The 24,292-nt window shown below is 41.1% G+C and overlaps 2 protein-coding genes across 4 annotated transcripts in view; one reads left to right on the forward strand and one right to left on the reverse strand.

Moving 5' to 3' along the window:
• NGLY1 (N-glycanase 1) overlaps positions 1-10,333 on the reverse strand; it is a 50,486-nt gene extending 40,153 nt beyond the window's left edge. Inside the window, exons 1-2 of one of the 2 annotated variants that reach the window (XM_058553953.1) lie at positions 10,024-10,326; positions 3,126-3,240 (exon numbers count right to left, since the gene is read on the reverse strand). In XM_058553953.1, the coding sequence (XP_058409936.1) occupies positions 3,126-3,240; positions 10,024-10,154 (246 nt within the window). In that variant the 5' untranslated portion in view covers positions 10,155-10,326. Of the gene's footprint in view, positions 1-3,125; positions 3,241-10,023 lie in introns of both variants that reach the window. The other variant, XM_058553962.1, reaches the window with a different exon arrangement.
• A 6,463-nt stretch (positions 10,334-16,796) lies between these two features.
• OXSM (3-oxoacyl-ACP synthase, mitochondrial) lies at positions 16,797-23,649 on the forward strand. 2 transcript variants are annotated; one of them, XM_058553971.1, is made up of 3 exons: positions 16,797-17,115; positions 17,665-18,782; positions 20,474-23,649. In XM_058553971.1, the coding sequence occupies exons 2-3, from the start codon at positions 17,800-17,802 to the stop codon at positions 20,874-20,876; spliced, it is 1,386 nt and encodes a 461-aa protein (XP_058409954.1). In that variant the 5' UTR covers positions 16,797-17,115; positions 17,665-17,799; the 3' UTR covers positions 20,877-23,649. The 2 variants fall into 2 exon arrangements, with proteins under 2 accessions (XP_058409954.1, XP_058409961.1); XM_058553978.1 differs by having other exon boundaries at positions 17,769-18,782.
• The last annotated feature ends 643 nt before the right edge of the window (positions 23,650-24,292 follow it).

Raw genomic sequence — 24,292 nt, forward strand, 5'->3', positions numbered from 1 at the left:
ACCTCAGAGAGGGCCTGGTAAGACAGAGATGCTGCTCATGCCTTGCTCCCTTCCCTTCTATCTTTTCAGGACCAGTCCTAAAAGAACATGACTATAGCCAAAATGTCTGTACCAAAAAATTTTAATCAACAGCACTGTACTTTCACAAAAGGACAAAGTTACAGGCTTAATGCACTAGATCCAATAACATTTTAAGAACTTGATGAGAATTCTAGTATTTAACAAACCTGTGTTTCTCAATGCATTTTTGCTGAGACGATTCTTATTGCCAGATGTTAAGCAAACCTGGCCCCTGCCCACTAAATGCTGGTAATATCTTTCAGTCACCAAGACAATCAAAACTGCCCTTCTCGAATGCCCCATCCTCAGAAGGGGGACAAGGGTATGGATGGAGGGTGGGCATGGCTCCTGGTGAGAACCACTCCACTAAGCTAGCCTGATGGGTCACATATCCACTTGGATCCATCTTTCTCAACTTCCTTCTCAGACTTTTGATAAAAAAGAACTCAGCATCAGAAACTAGTGGGTCCAAAAGTGTCCAGGATTTTAATCTACAATTGAAAATTTGGGGATAGGTCTTAGATTCCTACTTCATCAAAGCCCACCAAGTTTCCTTTTAGTGGCAGAGTTTAGTTTCAGCTCCACCGGTTCCTCCTGCAACTGAGCCAATGATGAAACCATTACTTTCCGACAGGTCCTTAAGTGTCAAGTTCACAGCCAACCAGAAACTTTAAGTATAAATTAGTCTTATCAAAACATGTTAATCTTTTCTGAAATTGTGACTCCATTTGCGTCAAATACTACTGCAAGTCTCAATCTGGCTTGTTACCTAGCACCAGTGTGACCAACCTTCAGGTCTGCCTGAGACTGAGGGGTTTTCTGGGATATGAGACTTTCAGTCCTAAAATCAGGCCAGTCCCAGGCAAACTGGGATGGTTCGTCACACCACCTGGCACTCGAATATTTGCTGGATGAAAGGCAAATCTGATTCCACTGAATCTGTGACACTTCAACAATGAGAAATTAGTACAGTCTCTGGGTGTCATTTACGCAATTTTCCTGTCATTTAACTCTCAAAAATCTGCATTTCCTTGAACAAAATCAGCAGTGTTCTCAATTTTCCCCCTCTATGGTTTAAATCCTCTGTATCAGATATCTGTAACTACAAGCAGATGACACCATAATTTATACCTCCAGCTGGACCTCTCCTTTTGAGTTACAGACTCATATATCCAACTGCCTACCTGACATCTCTATTTGAATATTTAACAGTATATCAGTTATAATTATCCAAAAGATAGGTAGTGATTTCTCCCCTGACATCTGTTATTCTCCAAGATTTCTCATTCTCAATTAATAGTATTCCCATCCAGTTAGTTGCTCCAACCAAAACCTAGAAGTCATCCCTGATTCCTTCTTTTCCCTTATACCCCACATCCAATTCACCAGCAAGTCCTGTAGACTCTGCTTCAAAAAGAAATCCTGGATCCCTCTACTTCTCCCCCATCTCCACTGCTATCAGTCTTTAATACACCAGCACTATTCCAGGAACTAACGACATAGGGAACAAAATAGGCAAAAAGCCCTGCCTTCACGGAACTTACACAAACCACTAACATTTCTCATTGAGACTAACATGCTTTCTAACTGGTCTCCCTGCTTTGTCCCTTGCCCCCATCCCTGAATATCCAGAATATTCTCTTTACAACAGCGAGGGTAATCTTTAAAAATATTCTTCCCTTCCCTTTCCAATGGCTTCCCATCTCACTTAGAAGAGGTCCAAGTCTTTATCACAGTCCTCAAAACCCCATGCCCTGGCCTCTGCCGGCCTCTGTAGCTACTTTCTGTGCTACTCCTGCTAGAAGCCCTTTGCACATGTGAATCCTTCCACCTGAAATACTCTTACCTGAGCTTCAGGTACCTGAACTGCTTCTTGTTACTCAGGTTCCAGCTCAAACACTATCTCCTCAGAGGCCTTCCTTGACCACCCATTCTTACGTAGCTGCCTGGCACTACAGTTGTTTTTTATTATATTACAGTGTCTTATTTCCTTCTTTGTGCTCATCTTTGTTTTCACCTCTACTGTCTGTCTAACCTATTAGCATACAAGCTCCATGTGAGATGGGATCTACATCTACATAGTTCACTACTATATCTCTGGGGCCTGGAACAGAATCTGGGGAGGGAAGCAGAGAGGCAGGAAGGAAAGTGCATCCTAGAGCAACTCAGCATATCTCTCTAACAATTTCTACAGCCTTGCCGATTCTGACTTCTACTGACTATTGAGTCTCCATAACCTGGTTCAACTTCTTTCAATAGTCTATAAACTAGAAATGGTTAAGCTTACATACATAAAGAAAATTCACAATCTTGATAACTACTTTCATTGTATCATAAAATTAAACTATGCCACAAGATTCCAGAAGATGGAAACACCAAACTTTTCTTTTAACCTAAAAACAAAACAACACAGAAATCCTTCTCTCCTGTCATAGAAGAAAATACTTATTTGTGGCAACTAAACTCAGCTTTTCTGTGTTTACGCTTTTCGTTTCCTTTTTTTTTAAAGATTTTATTTATTTATTTTTCCCCCAAAGCCCCAGTAGGTAGTTGTCTGTCATAGCTGCACATCCCTCTAGTTGCTGTATGTGGGACGTGGCCTCAGCATGGCCGGAGAAGCGGTGCGTCTGTGCGCGCCGGGGATCCGAACCCGGGCCGCCAGCAACGGAGCTCAAGCTCTTAACCGCTAAGCCACGGGGCCGGCCCGCTTTTCGTTTCTTACTGGAGACAGGTGGCTGGATCCTATTCATGTGTGCTCACAAATCAGATTTTTGCTAAAGTGAGCCACAACTTGGTCCTTGGGTTGCATGCTTACCGACCTATTCTAAAGGACTGAGACTTCTCAGAAAGAATTTTCCCTATGGGAGAGTTGTCGTATTTTCTTGTGATTTTAAAGTATATTTATTGTGACTTTTAAATGTCTAATAGGTGAAGAAACAACTAGTTCCACAGATTTCCAAAATGATCAATTAATAAAAAAATATTATCTTAGATAATTATCCATCAAAACTACAATGACTACTTTGCACATGAACTGGGGAGAAGAAACCCTTGAACATACTTACCTCTTCAAAGCCCATTTCAAATAAACATTCAACGGCTCCTCTGACGGGCAAGAGTCTAGTAGAAAAAGCTGTGTTTCCAATCCGGATAGATCTATATTTTTCATCGTTAGGATTTCTGATTAAAAAAAAAAAAAAAGGTTTGATTATATATAACAATTTATATTTTTCACAATGTTTTTACATTCCTTTTCACATTTTATACTGGCTATACCTCTACAAGGTAGTATGGATCCCAACTTTAAAGTAAGAGGAAGCACAGTCTGGAAAAGTAGCCTGATTTTGTAATGCTTACCTCAGCATACATTTACTACAACCTCACTGTTTAACTTCACAGCCAATAATATTGTTGCTGCCAGAGGGAAATCCATGTGACGTTTTAATTCTGTGCTGTTAACGCTTGATACCTGTTTGAGTTTTTAGGGTGCTAAGAAAAAAATCCAAGTAAGCTCCAGACGGTGTGGAAGGTTTTGCCTGTTTTGTTCTGATGGTTCTCAATCAACAACAATAGTGCCTGACACACAGATGGTGGTTAATAATAAATACTTGTGAAATGAATGAACAAAAGAAACTAAGAAGCTACATAAAAATGGATTACAGTTTCTCAAAGACTTTACTCCTGACACACACGAACCTAGGTACACTTTGATAGTCACTTGATTTTCTTCCTTTCCTAGACCAATACTTGTTTCACTGTAAGTTCTGCTTCAGCTCAAGATACACTTTTGTCACAGCAAGTATGGTAATAAAATAAAATGAAGATGTGAATTTCTTTTACCATGATTAAGATTTTGAATAGTATATATGGGATGAGACCAGTACATGAAAAGCTTTGATTTGAGATTTTTAATAACCTTGATAAATCAGAAAGGCTGTTTAAAAAAAAAATCAGAAAGAAAACACAAGATTAAGATAATCACAATATTATACTCAAAAGACTTTCAGAACATAATTTAGGATGATAAGCAGGAGGTTTCATATCTGATACCAACTCCCTTGAAATGGTAATGGCTTCCATTAGCTCTATACTAAGAAGAATTCTGAGGCTGTGTCAGGGGTCCACAGGAAGAAGTGCTGAGGCCATCTGCCTGGGGTATGGAATAGGGTGGGGGGCAAATGCTAGTACCTGATTAACCATCTCGGTCCTAACTATACATGTTCTCTAGATATTGTGATATAAAAACAAAACCAAAAAACAAACAAACAAACCGGTTTTTAATTGTGGAAGTTTCAACAAATTTCATATTCCTTTTCTATCAAGCAACTCTGTTGCCAAACTGTCATAAATACTACACGCATCTTTTAAAACCTCTTTTATTTAATTTCAAAAACTATAAAAGTTTCTTACAGAATACTCGGAGACAAAAGCTCTAAAATAGTGTTACTCAAAATGTCCACAGATTTGTGCCAATCTACAAACTCTTTGGTACCTACTCACCAAAAGTGCAGAAAATGAGACTATTCAGAAATTTTGACAGCAATTTGATATTGCAATGAAATTTTCGGTGTATTTTACAAAAGTTATAGGTCCACAAAGAATTGGAAATTAAAAACACTATCCTTTACCACAGGTCATTTGAGAATAACAGATAGTTGAGAAATGCAAAGAAAAATATATGTTCTACTCTTTTATTCTGTGCATCAGATCAGGGTTTCTCAACCTTGGCATTACTGACATTAGGGGCCTTTGTTGTGAGGGCTGCCATGGGCACAGCAAAATGTTTAGCATCCCTGGCTTTTACGCCACATTGTATCACAAGTGTACCTCCCTTTCTTACCACTTAAATAAAAAACATTAAACTATAAAATAATCCTACATTTATCAAAGTTAGTTATAGACCAATGAAGCATCTTTTCATGACATTTAACACATTCCACAGGGTAATAAACATTTCAGTACCACCACGATGATATATCCTACCGGTGCAAAACTGCCTGAGCTATTTTAATCTATTTTTTCCCAATAGCTTCAAGATTTGTATATGATCAAAGTCTTTCACTGGGCTTAATTTTCTAATTTTTCTTCCCTCTTTCACCACTGTTTAAAAATTCTTATAAAACTTACATTAGTTGTTCTGATATAGCTTATTATTTCGACGCATGTTTCAAAGTAACTTGATATAAAGCTCTGCTATAGGCTCTGTATAGTTTAGATTTTCCTCCTTAGTTTCCAGTGAGCAATTTTCTATCTTTTTACAACATTTACAGACCTCACATATCATTTATCCATTTTTCTCACTAAAAGCATATTGCAAACAAAAAACAAAAAATCACAGTAATGTCTAGTTACCCAAATCCTATCTTCCTCTTTTTAAATATGTTGAGCAGACGAGCCATAGTCTTGAGCACAGACTGATGCCAAAAGTCCGCCCCTGAAGCCCTCAAAGGCTTAGAGAACTTGGCCAACAGAGTCATCAGACCTCAAATCCATCAGATCCCATTTCCTGCCCTCGGAAAAGTGCCATACAAACACTTTCTCAATCTTTAGCTTTATAGCCTCATTCCAGTGTGTCCACTATCCTTGAGCTCATTACTACCCTCCCTAGCCTGCAGTGTCTAAAGTATCCCTAAGGACCATCTTTATTTTTGCTTGATCTTCTTCTTCCATTAACTTAATTTTCTCTGCAGACTTTTCTTGAATATTTTTTCCTATAACTCTTCCATGCGTTTTTTCCTATCCCTGCTGACCAGTAACTATTTCTGCAACTTGTAATGTTTATCTTGCTTGTTAGCAATTATTTTGCAACTTCACTTGAGATTTTCTTTTTCAGATTTTGAATGATGCTGCTGAACAAACCGGGTCTTGAAAGGGCAGCAAAATCTCCTGTACCTCACTTAACCATCACTTTGAACATGTTGTGGTGTCTTCCAAGTTATCTCACCCCCAGGTGTCTACCAAATTGTTTAACTTATGGAAAATTAGTCTTTGTTCTTATAATTGAATGGTAGGAAAAAGTCATGCTTTTCACCTTAAAAGTTATAATCTACCATATTTCTAAGATTTTAAAACAGGTTAACAACAGGCCTCACACTGAAGTCATAGCATCTCAGAAAAAAAAAGCTTAAACGTTTCTATTTCAGAAACGCTGAGAATTAAACATATCTGACTGTTTACTAGTCCTCTTCCTCTTTAAAATGTGTAATCTCAGAAAGCGTTCACACAAATAGAAACTCAGTACATGAGTACATCAACTAATCTTGTATTTTTAGTACTAACCACAAAAGTTGGTCTGTTGGTTATTTTAAAAATTATTTCTGGTCCTTCCGAAAATCTGTTATTCTGAGATAACATGTAAATTTTTCAAAAACATCCCTCTGCCTTTAGAACCATCACTGGCCCTACCATTCTCTGTAGCTGACAATAAGGGAAACATACACATAATTTAGCTTGTTTAACACGAAAAACTGAATAGAAACAATAGATAACATATGTGCCAGGTCCTTTATTTATTTCTATCTTTTGCAACAATCCTATTATGTAGATATTTTTCTTTCCTCTTAAAAATGAGGAAACTGAAGCTCAGAGAGTTTACACAAATTGCCTATAATCACAGTCCTAGGAAATGGTTGACTGGGATTTAAACTCACTGGTCTGATTACAAAGCTTACATACTCTCCACAACACAAGATGCCAACAAACCCACCGATCCTCAATTAACTACCCTCACTCAACTTCTCCAGGTGTCAACAGTAACCTAGACTAGAAATCTGAAGTTATTTCGGTTCGTTTGTCTCCTCCCATTACCAGTTCCATTCTTTACATTTAGTCACCAAGAACTGCCAATCCCTGCCTACAACACTCCTCTCTCCGTTCTATCTGCATTTATGCTTATGATTCTGCAATAGCTTCACAAATGAAATCATGCCTTATGCCTTCTTACATCATTATTCTACATGAAACTCTTTCATAATCCTTCTCTTTGAGTCGAGACAGATAGTACAATCGCTTTCTCTTGCCTATCATGTCAAATATACATTCTCTGCTACTCCATCAACCAGTCCTACCTTATCAAATCTCTGTTCTCAAAACTGTTCCACCATTCGGTCCCTCTGCTATCTCCTCACATAAACATGTTAAGTGCTTAAACAGTGTCTCTGAATTATTCTCTAGATTTTACGTTGTGGCTATTTTCCATACCTGTGTCTTTTTCCCAAACATATTTATTTTCTTTGAAGGAAGAAACTACTTTCCATTCTTGGTTCTTCCCAATCATACCCAGTGCCGTCTGTAACCAATAACTGTGCACAGTTTGCAAAGGAAATTAGTGGAAAATCAAATATGTTTTTTGAAGAACGAATGGAGCAAATTATCTAGGAAACCCATGTGGAATGCCAGTGAAACTATTACAGATTTTTGAGAAAGTAGATATTATTGAGGACAGCTCATCTAGAAGTCAATGAACTAAAAAAAGGGTTAAAAGGTTCAAACCCATGGCATATTGTACATGCAAATTAGCAGATATTTTATTCTGTAATTTAGTTGGGGAACAGGATAAACATCATCCGAAGCAGAAATTTAAAACAACCAAAAGTATTATTTTCACTTGTGTGTAGTGACAAGTATTGCTGTTAAATAAAAAAAAAAATCTGCTAATGAAATTCTCCTTTCAGCATTCATTCTATAAAATACTATATCAGACCCCGAGGTAGGAGAAAAGGATATCAAGACAATATCCCTTACCCAGTTCCTTATCTCTACGGCTAATGGATTTCCCAAAACAGCAAAAGAAACAGAAAACCTCTACTCTCAAATAAGTTGGATTAGCAGATCTGTAATGCAGTGTGGCAAGGGATCAAGACAAGATCTGAAACTTTTCTGTTGAGAGGTTAACACATCACTGGACTCAGAAAGGGAAGAAAAGGTGGTTTTATTTCCTCCTGAAGCCTGAAGGAGTTTGAATTCTAAGATGAGGGCAGGGACTAATACTATTACTTAAGGCAACCTAAAAAGGGTAGTTTTTCATACCATCTCCAACTATATGAGCTCCAGATTCCTATTCCCATTTTATTTTTTTTGTGAGATCAGCCCTGTGCTAACATCTGCCAATCCTCCTCTTTTTTTGCTGAGGAAGACTAGCCCTGGGCTAACATCCGTGCCCATCTTCCTCCACTTTATATGGGACGCTGCCACAGCATGGCTTGCCAAGCACTACGTCGGTACGCGCCGGGGATCCGAACCAGCGAACCCCGGGCCGCCGCAGCGGAGCGCACGCACTTAACTGCTTGTGCCATCGAGCCAGCCCCTCCTATTCCCTTTTTAGATAAAAACTTTTTAGGATCAGAAACACAAGCCATAAGTAAAGACTGTAAATGAACTGATGGCATGCCAAGTTTTTTCTGTGTGTTTGGTAAACATTCATAATGATGATTATGATGCCAAGTCAATATTTGCATGCAAAGGATTTCCTTCCTCAAAACCCCTTGATCTTAGCACTTTTGGTCTCACTGGATTGAAAGTGGAAGTGAAGCCTTATTACAAGGTCACTTCCCTTTTCCGAATAGTGGGGTTTAAATAGTTTGGTGGCTTTCCAGGTGGGAGGCCCCGGCAGATGGGCTCTGGAGAACTCAGCCTATTTGTGCAGGGTCCACTGGCATCCTTGTGCTCCAAAGAGCCGTTAGACCTCTTAGGGTAGAGAGGGTGAGTTGAGAAGGGGTCACAGAGGAGAAAGGCAGTCCTACATAGGTCACAATTATGTACCTGTGTACAGTGTACAGGCTGCATCCTTCATAACATCTGGCGCATAAGGGCTCAATGTTTTTCCTTCAATTTACTTGTAAAATCATTAATGTTACCTATATGAACCTATACGAAAATATTATATTATATATATTATATATATATTATATATAACTGGGTTAAAACATCGCACTTGTAACTAATGTCTCTAAAATTGGGTCCCGTGAAATCTATAACTTGAAACCGAAAGAAATTTCCTTTTAGACTTCATGCCAATATCCCCATCACTTAGAAGAACAAGTGTACCAGAGGTTGAGGGGGGACAGAGAGCCTAGATAATCATGGTGACCTGACAAATGAGGCACCACCACTAAAGTACCTGGCACCTGGAGCTCCTTTAACCTCAGTTCCACCCCCCCATCACGTCCCTCCTTAAGACACCACATCATTTGATCTAAGAGTTTAGGTAGTAATGATTCAAAATGAATAATCAAACTTGCCTCCCTATTCCCAAAATCGATAAGGTCCCTTAGAGACCTAGAAGCATACTGTTGCTCACAGGAGAAGGAAACAAATTACTCTTATCCAAGGTGTTTATCTTCACTAATTCTTAAAGGCTCATTTTGAAAAATACAGACATTAATATGAAAATTGTAACTTTAATACGGTTAATCATGTTTCAATCAACAAAAATGGGCCAAAAATATCATAAAAAATTTTAAAAACCGCCACTTCAGTAATATACTTAGCATTAAGATATTCACAAAACGGCTGGCAAGAAAACATTTTGTCAGTGACTAACTTCTGATCAGCATGTGGAAACTGAAGGTACCCTGTCAGGTAAAATCCGCGCAGTGGGAACGAGACGCTGTGACCGTTTATTCCCGACACGTGGGACAAACACCCGGATCAGAGGCCAGGGTCTGGGGCACGCCCTCCCACCGCCCTCCGCCCTGCCCCATCCCGGGACCGCCAGCTCGCCCCTGAGCACCCCATCAGGTGCCGAGTCACAAGTGCAAAGAAACTTCCTCTTCTCGGGAGGGGGTGGGGCCTGGTGGGGTCTCGGGGCCCCTGGCCGGCGGGCTCGGACACTGAGCCGGAGCCAGGCCCAGGGCCCCGTCCCTCCGGGCCTCGCCGCCCTCTGGGGCTCGGGCCGGGCGCCCCCAACCCCGGCCGAGCAGGCGCCGCGTCCCGGCACGCCCGCCCGACCCCGCAGCCCCGCACCTGAGGATGTTGTCCGCGTAGGTGAGCAACAGCTTGGAAGCCTCCAGAAAGGTCTCTGGGGTGTTCTGGCAGAGCTCGGCCACGGCCGGCGACGCGGAGCCCGAAGAGCTGCCCAGCGCCGCTGCCGCCATGCTTGAGCGCCCGCAGCCGTCGCCGCCCCTCGCGCGCCGCCTCCCGCACTGAGCAGGCGCCTCGGCGCGCGGCCGCCTCTGCGGGGTCGGGAGGGCGGGGGGCTTCGCGCCAGGGGCGCGGGGCTCGGCAGGGAGGGGCGGGGGGCTGGTCACAGGGGCTTGGGGGCTCGGCTAGGAGCGGTGGAGGGCTGGTCGGGAGGGGCCGGAGGGAGGGTCTCGGCAGAGAGGGGCGGGGGCCTGGTCGCAGGGGCTGGGGGGCTCGACAAGGAGGGGTGGAGGGCTGCTCGGGAGGTGCGGGGGCCTGATCGGGTGGGGCGGGAGCTTGTTGGAGAGGAGCAGGGGCCTCGGCAGGTCGGGCTGGGGCTGATGGGGAAGGTCGGGTGTTTCGACCAGGAGGGGCAGAGGCTTGGTTGTCAAGGCCCGGGGGCTTCGACCAGCAGGGGCGGGGTGCTTGGTCGGCAGGGCTGGGGGGCGTGGCTTTGGCCAGGACGGGCGGGGTGTCCGGTGGTCAGGGCCGGGGGCGGGGTTGGGGGCTGGGCTGGGTGGGAGGGGTGGTCTGGAGGAGCCGAGGGCTTCGGCCGGGAGGGGCGGGGCGAGCGGGTGCTGCGGTACGTCGCAGAAACTCGAGTTCCTGCGCGCCCCGGGGCTGGCCGCAATTGGTCCAGCCACAAAGGTGGGGAAAACCCCTGTACTTCCAACCACCCCCATTCCCCCAAATAAAACAGTCTTACAGTTTCTCCTCGCAGATTGTCAGGCCTTCCTAGATAGATGTGTATGAGGGACTCCAGAGGAAGGTGCAACAAACATTCGAAAACAAATGCGTGGCTATAAACTCTGCTGGCTTTCTGGTATATGGATTCTTTTTAGAATTGGATGAATGATTGAAAATCTCTTGAGCTCAAATAATATGGTGCCTCTGAAAGAAGTGTTTTTCAGACCAGGGGTTGCAATATAGTGGGTTGTGGACTCAGTTTACCTTGTGGCGACCAGCATAAAACACATACACAATAAAGACAGAATAGAATGGGGAGGAAAGGAAAGACAATGTAAAAATATGCATCCCACTTAAGGGTACGTCTTATTTTGTGACTTTGTTTTGCAGGTAGATCATGTGATCACTGTCTTTTATTCCTCTTAGAAGATGAGTCCTAACATTTTGAATCTCTTCTCTGCCTCACTATGCCCTTGCAAGTGTACTTTACCAATGGCGTCCTTCTTTGAAGAAACTCCTTTCCAAACCTCAACAAATATTTTTCTTGACCTTATGATTTTAAGGTAAGTTATTTGCCTAAGTAGCTTTTTAAAATTTTCTTAATGCTTTATCCTCTATTTGCTTTTAAAATTTTTTTTTTTAATAATTTTATTTATTTATTTATTTCCCCAAAGCCCCAGTAGATAGCTGTACGTCATAGCTGCACGTCCTTCTAGTTGCTGTATGTGGGATGCGGCCTCAGCATTGCTTTTAAAATTTTAAATTTTCTTTTCAATATCTCTCAGCAAGATGCTGGGCTATGCCATCCACGTCAGTTACCATTCATCTGCCAGATAGAAATGAAGTTTTTAGTATGTAGGTTTTTGAATCAGCTTCCAAGAATAGTGTGTTTAACCAATAGTTGCTAGCTGCTGTAACTAAAATTTTCAGTGACCTACCACATAAGAAATTTCTTTCTTTCTCACATAACAGTTTAATAATGCAGGTGTCATTAGTCAGTGGGCAGCTTTCCTCCAGGGACCCAGGCTCCTTCCATCCCGTCGAACAGAGGTCAACAAACATTTTCCGTCAAGGGCCAGATAGTAAATGTTTGAGGCTTGGTGGCCATAGGGTCTCTGTTAAGCTAACTCTGCCCCTGCAGCTGTAGTTCCATAGACAGTACTGTAAAATGAATGGGCATGGCTATGTTCCAATGAAACTTTCTTTACAAAAACTGGTAGCCTGCTGAATTTGGCTTGTGGTTTGCTAACTCCTGCCATAGAGCCTCAGAGACTTCTGCATTTAGTAGTGGTTGGGCAAAAATAAGGCATACCTGCTTCTTAACCACATGGGCCCAGAAATAACATGCACCATTTTCTCTATCATATGGTTGGTGAAAATTAAGCCCCATCTAGATAAAATGGGGGGTGGGGTGGGGAGGGTGGGAAATGTAGTCCCTAGCTGGACAGGCACCACCCACAACTGGAAGATTGGGGAGCTGGGGTTATACTAGCTGTTTCTACCACAAACTATATTCCCCTTAATTTGAGTTTCTTTTTTCCATTACCACGTTTATTTATCCTTATAATAATTGTTAAGGTTATTATATATTATATAGTATTTATGATTTTTTGTTTTTTAAAGCAACAGAACACTTTTTTCCCAATAAGACCGTAGGAGGAAACCCAGTATATACAAAACACCTAAGTGGAGGTGCTCTAGAATTGAAGCAGGAGTGTATGTGGGGGGTAGGAACAGAGTGCCATCAGATCAGCCTTCCCCTTGACAGAGATAATGACCTTAGGGTACCTTTGTGGGGAACATGCAACCACAGTTTGAAAACCGATGCCATACAGTTAATACTGTAATAATAATGTACAGTCCATAAATTAAGTCATCATTTCAAGGGTAATTCAGTAAGTTATTGTTTATTTTAAATCACCTGAAATTTAAATCCTTCCAAATTATAATTCACCAATACTTCTGTTAAAGTTCTTGAGTAACCACTATCTCTTTTGTATACCACCATTTATGAAGCTGTTAAGGGAATTTATTATAATAAGGGACTTTGACTCATTCTTTTCTGTCTGCTTCTGCCACTTAAGTCAATTTGAAAATATTTTGATTTTTGTTTCCCTTAGAAAAGAAGAAGATATTAAGCTACCCTTAATCTCTTTATACTAACCATTGCTTCAAACAACAAAAGGATGTTTTAGTATTAAATCAGCTTTGAACTTCCTGTTCTTCTACATGATATATTTTTGCTCCAAAACAATGAATTTTGTTCAGGATTCTAGCTGTATTAAGCACACCATCTTTAGAGTTGACACATGGTGGCACTATTCTTAAATGGACTAAAAAAAAAGTAGTAACCCATTAAACTTTCTCCAGGGTCAATTTTGTCATAGAAAAGAAAATGTTGACCTCAATAAAGACGATCAGCAAGGAGAGGGGTTGAAGCCTTTCAGGAATTCACTAGTGTGTGATTGCATTAAGTGATTAACCAACAACTATTTATTGAGCACCTGTTGTGTGCAAAGCAGTCTGAGTTAAAGGACATAAGAGACTTTTAATCTAGTCGGAAAGACAAAACTAACGATAATACCTTACATACAGATAGCCCTTTAGTTGATGAAACAAAGTTATTGTGAAAAGAAAAACAAAAGTCATTCGGTAAGAAATGCACAAACCAGTGCATGTATACTAGCCAATATAAGAGTATGTGTTTATTCATTCATTCCATAATTCATTCATTCACCAAATATTTATGAAGTGGCTCCTAAATGCCATGCACTGTGCTAGGCACTATGAAGCAGTGAAGGAGATAAACATAGGCCCTGCTTTCATGGAGGTCATAATGAGTTCACAGCAGTGGTTAGACCACCAGCCTCAGCAGCAGCACCAGGGAACTTCTCAGAAACTTCGATTCTCAAGCCCCATCTTTAAAGGTGAGGCCCAGCAATCTGTGTAGTAACAAGCCCTTCTGGTGATTTTGATGCACCGTAAAGTTTGTGAACTACTAATTTAGAGGAAGGAAAATTTCACTGTGGGCTGCAGTTTCATGAAAAAGGAAGAAGTTGAATACAACCCTTAAATTTGGAGGCTAAGGAGATGAGGAAGGGGAGGACTTCCTAGCTGTGGGAGAACCCCCCACACTTAACCAGGGACAACATCCTAGCAATGTTTCTTCTTCAACATCTCCTGCATCTCTCCACCATGCCATTACCTTAGGTCAGGGCCTTATCATCTTTTGTCCAGTCTTAACTCTTTTCCCATGTCCACTCCAGCATCCCTCCAATCCACCTTGCACGCTGTTGCAACAGTGATCTTTCTGAAGCACACATCTGATCATGTTATTCTTCTGGTAAAAAGTTTTCTATGGCTACCGCTTGCCCACACTCTAAAGTCGATGGTGTCAGGAGCCAGGTGGTAACTTCGATGTACGAAGTGGCTTTATTCAACACAAAAAGGAGTAGCAGAGACCCTGGTGAAGGGAATGAGAGAGTTTACTGTATTCTTCCTAGAAGAATTTAGAATCAATGCACTCCAAATTAGACCAGGGCTGCCAGCAAATCATCTCTGACCTACAGGATCAAATCCAAAATCTTCAGCATGACACCCAGACTTTTTGGGATCGCCCCCTGCTTTACTTGCATGCTTTTACTGTTTCCTTGTCCCACACCTCAAATCCAACATTGGCCATGTTAAACTACTAGCAGCTTGTGGAAGATACCATGTCTTCAGGCCTTTGTTCTATTCCACCTGTCAGGATGCCTCTTCCCACTCAATTTACTAGACAAACATTTACTCATTTTCAAGATGCAGTTCAAGGATCACTTTTTTGAATCCTTTCCTGATTTTGGAAGGTAGTATTGACCTAGTTGTCCCCTTTGTATTATTATAATAATTCTTATATTCTATTATAGCACCTCTTTCAGTAGTTTGCATGTTTCCACAGCTATCTTGCTCTCCTAGACTATGAACCTCTTGAAAGCAAGAACCATACCTTATTTGTGTTTGTATGCCAGCTTCTAGCACAAGGTGGGAGGAAAATGAATGATGAAGAAAATAAAGTACAAGCAAAGATACGGAGATGAAAAAAGAAAAGCTAAAGTCAATCCAGAGATAGTGAGAAGATCAGTTTTGCTGGGCAGAAATCTATTTAATAGAGAATGGGAGCTATATCTAGAAAGATAGTTTTGAATCAGATTACAAAAAATTTAAGTAAACCTAAGAAGTCTGAACAGGAGGCTATGGTAAGTGGAGCCCTTTTGCCGATTTTGGTGCAAGAAAACACCATGGTATTGTAGCAAGGAATATGGCACTAAATCATATACAGCTATTAGAATATAATAAAATTTCCCACCCCTTTCCAAACCAAAGGAAAGGAGATCAGAGGTAGAAATAAAAATGAAAAGACTTTTTGGTGGTTTAATTTTTCTACAAGATTTTAATTGATTTGTTACTTCTTATCCAAGATAATTTTCTGATATTACAAAAGAAAAACGAAACAGCACATTAAGACTTATGTTTCACGTGAATTTGGCTTCAAAGCAAATATTGTAGGTCTTTTCACAGTATTATTTTAAAATATTATATAGCAATGAAAAGAGAAAGCAAGTTTGGGTACTTCTCACTCATCAAGTTTTATTTTATAACCACGTGTTTTAATTCCTCTATTGTAACTCTACTGTACCTCTATTGTCATTGAATGAAGGTCATGCTAAGAAGTGACTGAGTATGCCTTGGATCAAGGATGACTCAAGGTCATACTGGGCTTCCCTGAACTATTTTAGACAAAATTAATTTCCAAACTCATTTAAATCCAATACTAACCAGGAAAAACTAAGCTTGGCTCAGATTCTTCTCTAGAGCTGGGAAAGAAGGCATAGCCCTCTACCTGGAAACCATCACTTCAAGAGACATTGCCCAGAAAGAAAGAAATATGGCTGGGAGGTTCAGATGCAGATTATATGGTCAATCCTTTATCTAAAGAAGGAAAAAGGTCACAAAACTGACACCTGGGACAGCATGTGAGCAATAGGTGGTCATCTAAATAAATCCATTTTGATCATTTCTTACTTTTTTTGTGCGTGTGTGTGAGGAAGATCAGCCCTGAGCTAACATCCGATGCCAATCCTCCTCATTTTTTTTTGCTAAGGAAGACTGGCCCTCGGCTAACATCCGTGCCCATCTTCCTCCACTTTATATGGGACGCCACCACAGCATGGCTTGACAAGCAGCACATGGGTGCAAGCCCGGGATCCGTATGTGTGAACAGCACCCCCCCCACCCCCTCCCGCTGAAGCTGAACAGTAGGCTTAACCGCTTGCGCCATTGGGCTGGCCCCCTTTCTTACTTTTTTATATAGATTCACAGCCAGCTCTGAGCAAATAAAATTGTTACATTTTTTCAGACACTTAGAAATAAATGTCTACATTCTTCTCTCTTCTTGTCTCCATTCTTGTCAGACCTTGGGTATGATATTTTGAGCACTGCCCCAGATCCAGCAACAATTCCTTAAAAGTAAAGATAACTTTATTATTCAAAAGCATTGTTTGTTTATTGTACAAAAGGTAGTAAATAAGACTAAGCTAAAATAAGGGGGGGGGGAGTATCACCATCCCTTGTGCATCCCTGCAGAACTTAAAAAAAAAAAACACCTGTTTTTAAAAAAATGAATAATACTGTTTAACATGGATCTCCTAACCTAGTTTCAACATCTTTCCATATTAATAAATATTCACTTACAAAGTTATTTAAGATGCTGCACAGCAGTTAGAGGTACCACAAAATACACACCAATTTCCTGACGTTGGGCATTTTGGTTAGTTCTACTCCACCACTATATAAATAACTTTGGGAGGTACAGTAATAACTTTGACGCTGCCGTAATTTCCTTCATTCTTCCAGTGGAATATGGTGGTGTCCCTTCTCCCACAACAGCGGAATATTTGGGCATTATTACAAAAAAAAATTTCCCTTTTTGGTGGGCAAAATTGCCGTCTCATCGCGTTATGTGCATATTCTTCATTATCTTCGAGTCACTCAGATAAGGAAACACGAGTTTCCCCAAGCACAACTGAGACCCCAACCGCCGCCCACTGTGCGACCTCTGCCAAGGTGACGCGGAGGAACGGCAACCGGCTGAAGCCGGCTCCGACGTAACGCGTGTGTGTGCGTGCGCATTGCAGACCTGCGTATGCGCATGCGCACGCCAACATTGTCGCCCAGGACAGCGGCTGCGCGGCGGCGCGAAGCTTGTTAAAGGTATAGCCTGCTCGCTACTCTTCCGCCCCTCCCCAGCCGAATCGGGTCGGGATTTGGGATCTGTAGAGGGGAGTGTGATAGCCGGGGGTCTGGTTTCTTTTCCTCTGGCCATGCTTTCCTCGCTGTGTGTGCTGGTGCTTGAGAGGCGGTGCGGGGAATTGGCCACACCCCTTTACTCCCCGCCCCTGGCCTTCGTCGTCCCTGAAACCTGATTATCTCCACCTTCTGAAGATCAGTAAGGTCCACTTACCTCTATCTCAAAGAATAGGCCCTGAAATGTGTTTTGTGCCTTTGACACCAGAAATTCTATTTACAATAAGGGTAACCTTGAAAAAGGGTGTTTTCTGCAGCACATATCAGGCTACGAATGCCTTTGTATTTTTCATCGTATGATTCTATTTTGGTAAATTGAATGAATCATTTCACCTCTTTGTCTTGGAATGTCTGAGGGTACTTACAGTCTAAAAAGGAGTTAACTCCACACAGATGTTTTGATAATAAGTATAAATTAAAATGATGTAACGTTATTTTCCCTGTGGTCATTAACAGTTCACACCAAGCACCTGAAAGAACACCTCCGCGATTGTTTTTTAGGCCTGTAAGCTATTTAAACAACAGTGAGTACCTCTTGGGCGTGTTGTGGTCTGTTACAGGAATGTGTTTCTGATCATCTGAATCTCAACCATGCTGTCAAACTGCTTGCAAAATTTCCTAAAAATTACGAACCTTCATCTTCTATATTCAAGATCATGCCAGCAATTAATAAGAAGTAAAAGGAGGTTTTTCGGAACTGTGCCAACATCCAGATTGCGTAGGCGGGTTGTCATTACAGGCATTGGCTTAGTGACTCCTCTTGGTGTTGGAACTCAACTAGTATGGGATCGTCTTCTACGAGGAGAGAGTGGAATTGTTTCACTGGTTGGTGAAGAGTATAAGAGTATCCCTTGCAGTGTTGCTGCTTATGTGCCAAGAGGTTGTGACGAAGGTCAGTTCAATGAACAAAACTTTGTGTCCAAATCAGATATCAAGTCCATGTCTTCTCCCACCGTTATGGCCATTGGGGCTACAGAGTTAGCCATGAAAGATTCCGGCTGGCATCCTCAGTCAGAAGCTGATCAAGTGGCTACTGGTGTTGCAATTGGCATGGGAATGGTTCCTCTTGAAGTTGTTTCTGAAACTGCTTTGATGTTTCAGGCAAAAGGTTACAATAAAGTCAGCCCGTTCTTTGTCCCTAAGATTCTGGTCAATATGGCAGCAGGCCAGGTCAGCATTCGGTATAAACTCAAGGGCCCCAACCATGCGGTATCTACAGCCTGTACCACAGGAGCCCATGCTGTGGGAGACTCTTTTAGATTTATAGCCCATGGGGATGCTGATGTGATGGTGGCTGGAGGTACAGATTCTTGCATTAGCCCTTTATCTCTTGCTGGGTTTTCCAGAGCCCGTGCTCTGAGCACAAACTCTGATCCTAAGTTGGCATGTCGACCATTTCATCCAAAGAGAGATGGTTTTGTCATGGGAGAAGGTGCAGCTGTGCTGGTGCTGGAAGAACACGAACATGCTGTTCAAAGAGGGGCCCGGATGTATGCCGAAGTTTTGGGCTACGGACTCTCAGGTGATGCTGGTCACATAACCGCCCCCGATCCTGAAGGAGAAGGTGCCTTAAGGTAAAGACTGGTTGTTTCATTCAAAATGTTTCTTCAAATAAGGCATTTTATAGGAGTCTCAAATTAAGAGAAATTGTAGTGTCTGGCCTTGGTGTATGATATCTCTGTCGTTTTTCCATTTTAGACTAAACAAAGTGTTTTTGAATTCTTTGCTTCAACAAGTTTGAAATATTTGAAAGCATTTGCACATCCTTACAAAAACTGGATTTTAGTTAAGGACAATAAAGTTGTGAAGAAGGCCATGTGTGTCTTGGCCAACTTTTCATACCTCCAATTGTGCTTAATGACTGTCAGAGTGCTCCCTCCCACAGTCGTCCTAGAAGAAAGAACCCTTTCTTCTAGATGTGTCTCATCTCCACTCCATTTCAGCAAGGTTCTCCTTTTATTAAATCAGCACTTCCCAACCTTTTAATCACCCAGAGATCTTATTAAAATGCAGATTATGACTCTGTAGGTCCAGGGTGGTGCTTGAGAGTCTGCATTTCTAACAAGCTCCCAGGAGATGTTGATGCTGCTGGTCTGAGGACCACAATTTGAAAAGCAAATTGCTGTTATTGTGGAAGAGATAGTGAGCTAAGTGAAAAAAAAAAATCTCTGTTAATGTGTTAGCTAATAGGTTAGCCTGCTTAGATCATATTACATTTTAACCAGTTAAATTACCCAGAGGTTGGCAAACCTTTTCTGTAAAGGGACAAATAGTAAATATTTTCGGCTTTATGGGCAGTAGGATCTGTGTCACTGCTACTCTACTCTGCCTTCTAGTGCGAAAGCAGCCATAGACAATACATAAATGAATGGCTGTGTTCCAGTGAGACTGTTTACAAAACAGGCATCTGGCCAGGGCCATAGTTTACCAACCACTGAATTACACTTTTGAGTTTAGTGAGTAGTTGCTGGTGCTGGAAATGTCAAGCATAGTAGCCAGCTAGATGAAGAAATAGTTATGTTTAGGTGAAACCTTCCAGTGCACTTCAAATTCTACTCTGAGCTGCCTTTTAAGGAAATACACTCAGCCCAGAGATCAGGAACTGAAAAAGAAAGTGTTGACATCTGTGAGATTTTTAAAGGTTCTACCAGAGAAATGTTTTATTTTTGGATTTATTTGTTTGTTTTTTTGGCTTGGCTTTGTACTTGTTCATTTATTTAGAATCTTTATAGCCTAAATAAGAGGATTTTGAAAGGTTATTTGAAGTGCTGAAGTAATGGTGCAGACATTTTTAGATTATTGGGAAATATGCGAAGTTTTACATTTAAATGTGAAAGGAAAAATTAAAACATGGTTGTAAAATTTTTGTCCATGTTTTAGATCTCTACACCTACACATAGCCCACTGATAAAAAATTCCTAGAAGAAAAATTATTCTAGGCTTGAGTCAACATGTTTTTTTTTCCCAAGGAAAAAAATCAATACAAATAAATGGAAATATAGTTTATTAGAGATTATAAAATCCATAGGTTTGTGTGTTTATCTCATGGTGATGAATCAGTCCATAGTACTGGGGATGACTCATTACTCCTGTGCAGGTGGCCTTCTGACTCACATGGTAATCCAAAATGGGGTTCTGTTATTAGAGCAGAGGATTCTTTTCATTCAATGTACTTGGATGTGTCTTTCATATAAGCCATACAGATAATGAATCCCATGTTAAAATTAAACTTAGTTCTGATAAATTTCTTTTCTTATTTTATTAGATGTATGGCTGCTGCTGTAAAAGATGCATGTGTACAACTTGAGGAAATATCCTATGTCAACGCACACGCTACTTCCACACCGTTGGGAGATGCTGCTGAAAACAGAGCTATCAAGCGTCTTTTCAAAGACCACGCACATGCCCTTGCAGTTTCCTCCACTAAGGGGGCCACGGGACATCTGCTGGGAGCTGCAGGGGCGGTTGAGGCAGCTTTTACTGCTCTGGCTTGTTATTATCGGAAACTGCCACCTACTTTAAACCTGGACTGTACTGAACCAGAATTTGATCTCAATTATGTTCCACTAAAGGCACAGGAATGGAAAATGGAGAAAAGATGTATTGGACTCACCAATTCCTTTGGTTTTGGTGGTACTAATGCAACACTTTGTATTGCTGGCGTGTAGGACAAGTTATATGTAATTAAACATGGATTTTTTTTTTAATGTTATAAACAGACTATATTAAGTGGAAAAATACTATGTTTATATAAATGTTTATACTTATATATCAATATCCAGATACAGTTTATCTATGTCAGAGTTTCTCAGCCTTGGCACTGCTAATAGTTTGGGCAGGATAATTCTTTGTTGCGGAAAGGGGAGCTGTCCTACACATTGTAGGATACTTAACAGCATCCTAGTCTCTAGCCACTAAATTCCAATAGCACTCCTTTCCCCAGTCGTGACAACCAAAAATGTCTCTTGACATTGCCAAATGTTTCCTGGGGGGCAAAACAGCCCCCATGTGAGAACCCACTGATCTGTTTTCCTAATACTCTAGGTCAACCAGCTCTTTATGACATTTCACCTGCTCCTGTCCTTTTCACAAACATTTGGTGAGTAGCTTCTCTGTGCTAGGCAGGGTTGCTGCAGTGTACAACTCCAAGCACACTGTTCCCATACAATATATAGAGAAGGAATACAAATATAACTGGAAGTGTGCATTGTTGACCAACATTCATTGAATAAAGCAACCAGCCAGCAGTGATCTATTTACTCCTTACCTAGCTAGCTCTCTTTTCTTCATATTATCTATACTGAAATTCAGTAAATTGGTGGAATTTCCCTAAACTCCCAGCCATCAATTCTCTGAAAGAAGGAAGTGAAATTGGTTTGGCATTTCTTATTCTTTTTGTATTTATGGTGACACCTAGTGATTAATGGAGATAAAGGTCCTTGGGACGTGGAGCAGAACTTGTTGGTGACTCAAGCCACATCACCTTGGCCCACCCACCTCTAGCTTTACTGCAGCTGTGGTAGATAGTTTTTGTTTTTGCCTCCAACATCCCACAAGTGCTGGTGGTGCCTCTACTTTTCCCCCATGGGGCTTTCTCTGAAGCCGAGAGATCTCATTCATCGCCATCAGCTGGAAGTGTTGGGAGGGAGAGGGTGATAAGTGCCCTAGAGGCAACATTCGCCCAATAAAGAGTGGGAATTGGTGGGTAAGTGCCTCAGCCTCCTTTCAGAGCGATATCTCAGGTTCTACACAGTTCCTCAGATGGTTTCCAGTCATAAAACTTCAGTGCTCACGGCATTAACCAGCTCAATGTGACTCCCTTTACTGGCTTTTCCTTTCCTGTCCGCCCTCCCTGAGTTTTAATCCTGCTCCTAGGAATCACCTCCCAAACAAAGTACCCTGTGTTGGGCTCTGCTTTCTGGGAAACTGAAACTAAGACAGGAAGTTTGTGTTGCAATCGGGCTTCATATATCAAAGGGATAGATAGAGTGAATAAGTGAATGAATGGAATGTGTATATTTCTGCAGAAGTGAAAAGTGTTCCCCACATATTAATGGGCTGAATATATTGTCTACCCACTGACCTTGACTATAGCATTTTATCCCCTATACACCTAAGACTCTAGCCATGTTCATTCAGCCATAATCAGTTTTAATTCTCGTTGGCACGAATTAATTTGTTCAACTGAAATTTGTTGGGTGCCAATATGGACCTGGTTTTGTACTAGCCACCAAAGATACAGTGATGTGTCAGGGAAGGTTTCCTAAAAGAAGCTGAGGCCATAGAGTGAATAGATCTCAGCCAGGTTAAGGGGGAAGAAAGAGAAGGAAGGAAGAGTATTCTAGCCAGGAGGAATAGCGTGGAAAGGTCAGAAAAATTAGAACATTTGTACTAAACATAAATATATAAAGCTTGAGTTGGGGGTCAGGGGGGTAGGAGATAAAGCCAGAAAATCTGGTGGAATCAGGTCACAACCTTATAAGTTTTGTTAAGGCAGTAAGAGTAATGGGAAGCCATATAAGGTTTGGGGTGTTACGATTGTTTTGTAATGTGTCAACTTGGCTAGGCTGAGCTGCATTTCCCAGAATTCTCTTTATTGTATATTTTTGGTTAGGGTTGGCTGGTGAAAGATTCTTGTGGGAGATTTGGAGGGTGTAAGTGAGGCCGCAGCCATTCTGTAGCTCATACATGTGGCTTTGCTGGCTCACCGCCTTGATGTGAGGCAGTGGCAGAGCCTGCAACTGCTTTATCTTGCCCTGGATCCTCCTTCAGTTTCCTGACTTCTGGGCCAGGTATGTGTTTAGCTCCACGGTAATGAAGGGCCCGGGCTTCTGCCCCATACCACCTAGGTCAAGGGCAATAAGAACTGACAGGTTTCAGTTCATTCTTGTGGTTCTGGGTTCCAGTTATTGGAAGTTTATATCCATCTTCCCTTCCTAACTGCCTGCCGTGTGCACTTCAAACTCCAGCATCAGAAGATAATAGGTTAACATAATAGCCTTACAGAGACCATTTAACCAGCTTTCATAATTGCATAAGGTCAAATCCCTAGAACAAGTATCCATATCTATATCTGTCTTAGTGGTTCTGTTTCTCTGATTGACCCTGACTGATACATATGAAGAAGAATGTTAGTTATTGGGAGTAACTTAATCACATTTTCTTTTAGAAACATCACTCTGACTGCAGAGTAAAGAACAGATTGAAGGGAAGCTTTATTCCTATAAGGGAATCCAGTCAGAAGGGTATTGCAAAATCCAGGAAGAAAAGTTGGTGGCCTGGATGAAGCAGGATATTTTGACCCAAGTTTCTTCCAAAGTTGAAAATCACGTTTTTTTTTTTTTGTTTTCAATCAACTGTACTAAGGCATAATTTCTGTACAGTAAAATGCACCCATTTTAAGTGTACAGTTAAATGAGTTTTAATAAAAGTATACACACACTCGTATAACCACTACCTCAATCAAAATATAGAACATTGCCATCACCGCAAAAGTTTGCTTGTGCCCCTTTGCAGTCAATCTCCCCGGCTCCAGACAATCATGGATGATCTTTCTGTCACTATGGATAAGATTTGCCTTTTCTGGAATTTTATATAAGTGGAGTCATACAGAGTATAGTCTTTGGTGTCTGGCTTCTTTCACTCAACATTTTTAAGATTTATCCATATTATTGAGTGTATCAGTAATTCATTTCTCTTTTATTGCTGATTTTTAAAAATTCTTTAATCGGTATAGATACCCTTGTCTTCTACTCTTCCCCTAATCCCTACTCAGCTTATTTTATAACATTTTTGCTTTATCTTACTACTATTTTTTAAATGAATATGTATTGTCTTTTGAACAGCAGACAAGGATGTAAAAAATTTACTAGAACTGTGATAGCTTCCAAAGCAAAGAATCCTTCCTCTGCAGGTAACAAATGTACAAGGATACATTTGTACAAAGGATATATATATATATGTATATATGGTGTATATATATGTATATGAATATATGTAAGTGTAGGTATATGTGTGTGTATGTATCTTTATATGTACACATGTTATTAAGAATACTAAAAGAACTACTAGAAATTTGAGAAAT

Source organism: Diceros bicornis, chromosome 2 (genome assembly GCF_020826845.1).
Source record: "Diceros bicornis minor isolate mBicDic1 chromosome 2, mDicBic1.mat.cur, whole genome shotgun sequence".
In the NCBI taxonomy this organism is placed as follows: Eukaryota; Metazoa; Chordata; class Mammalia; order Perissodactyla; family Rhinocerotidae; genus Diceros; species Diceros bicornis.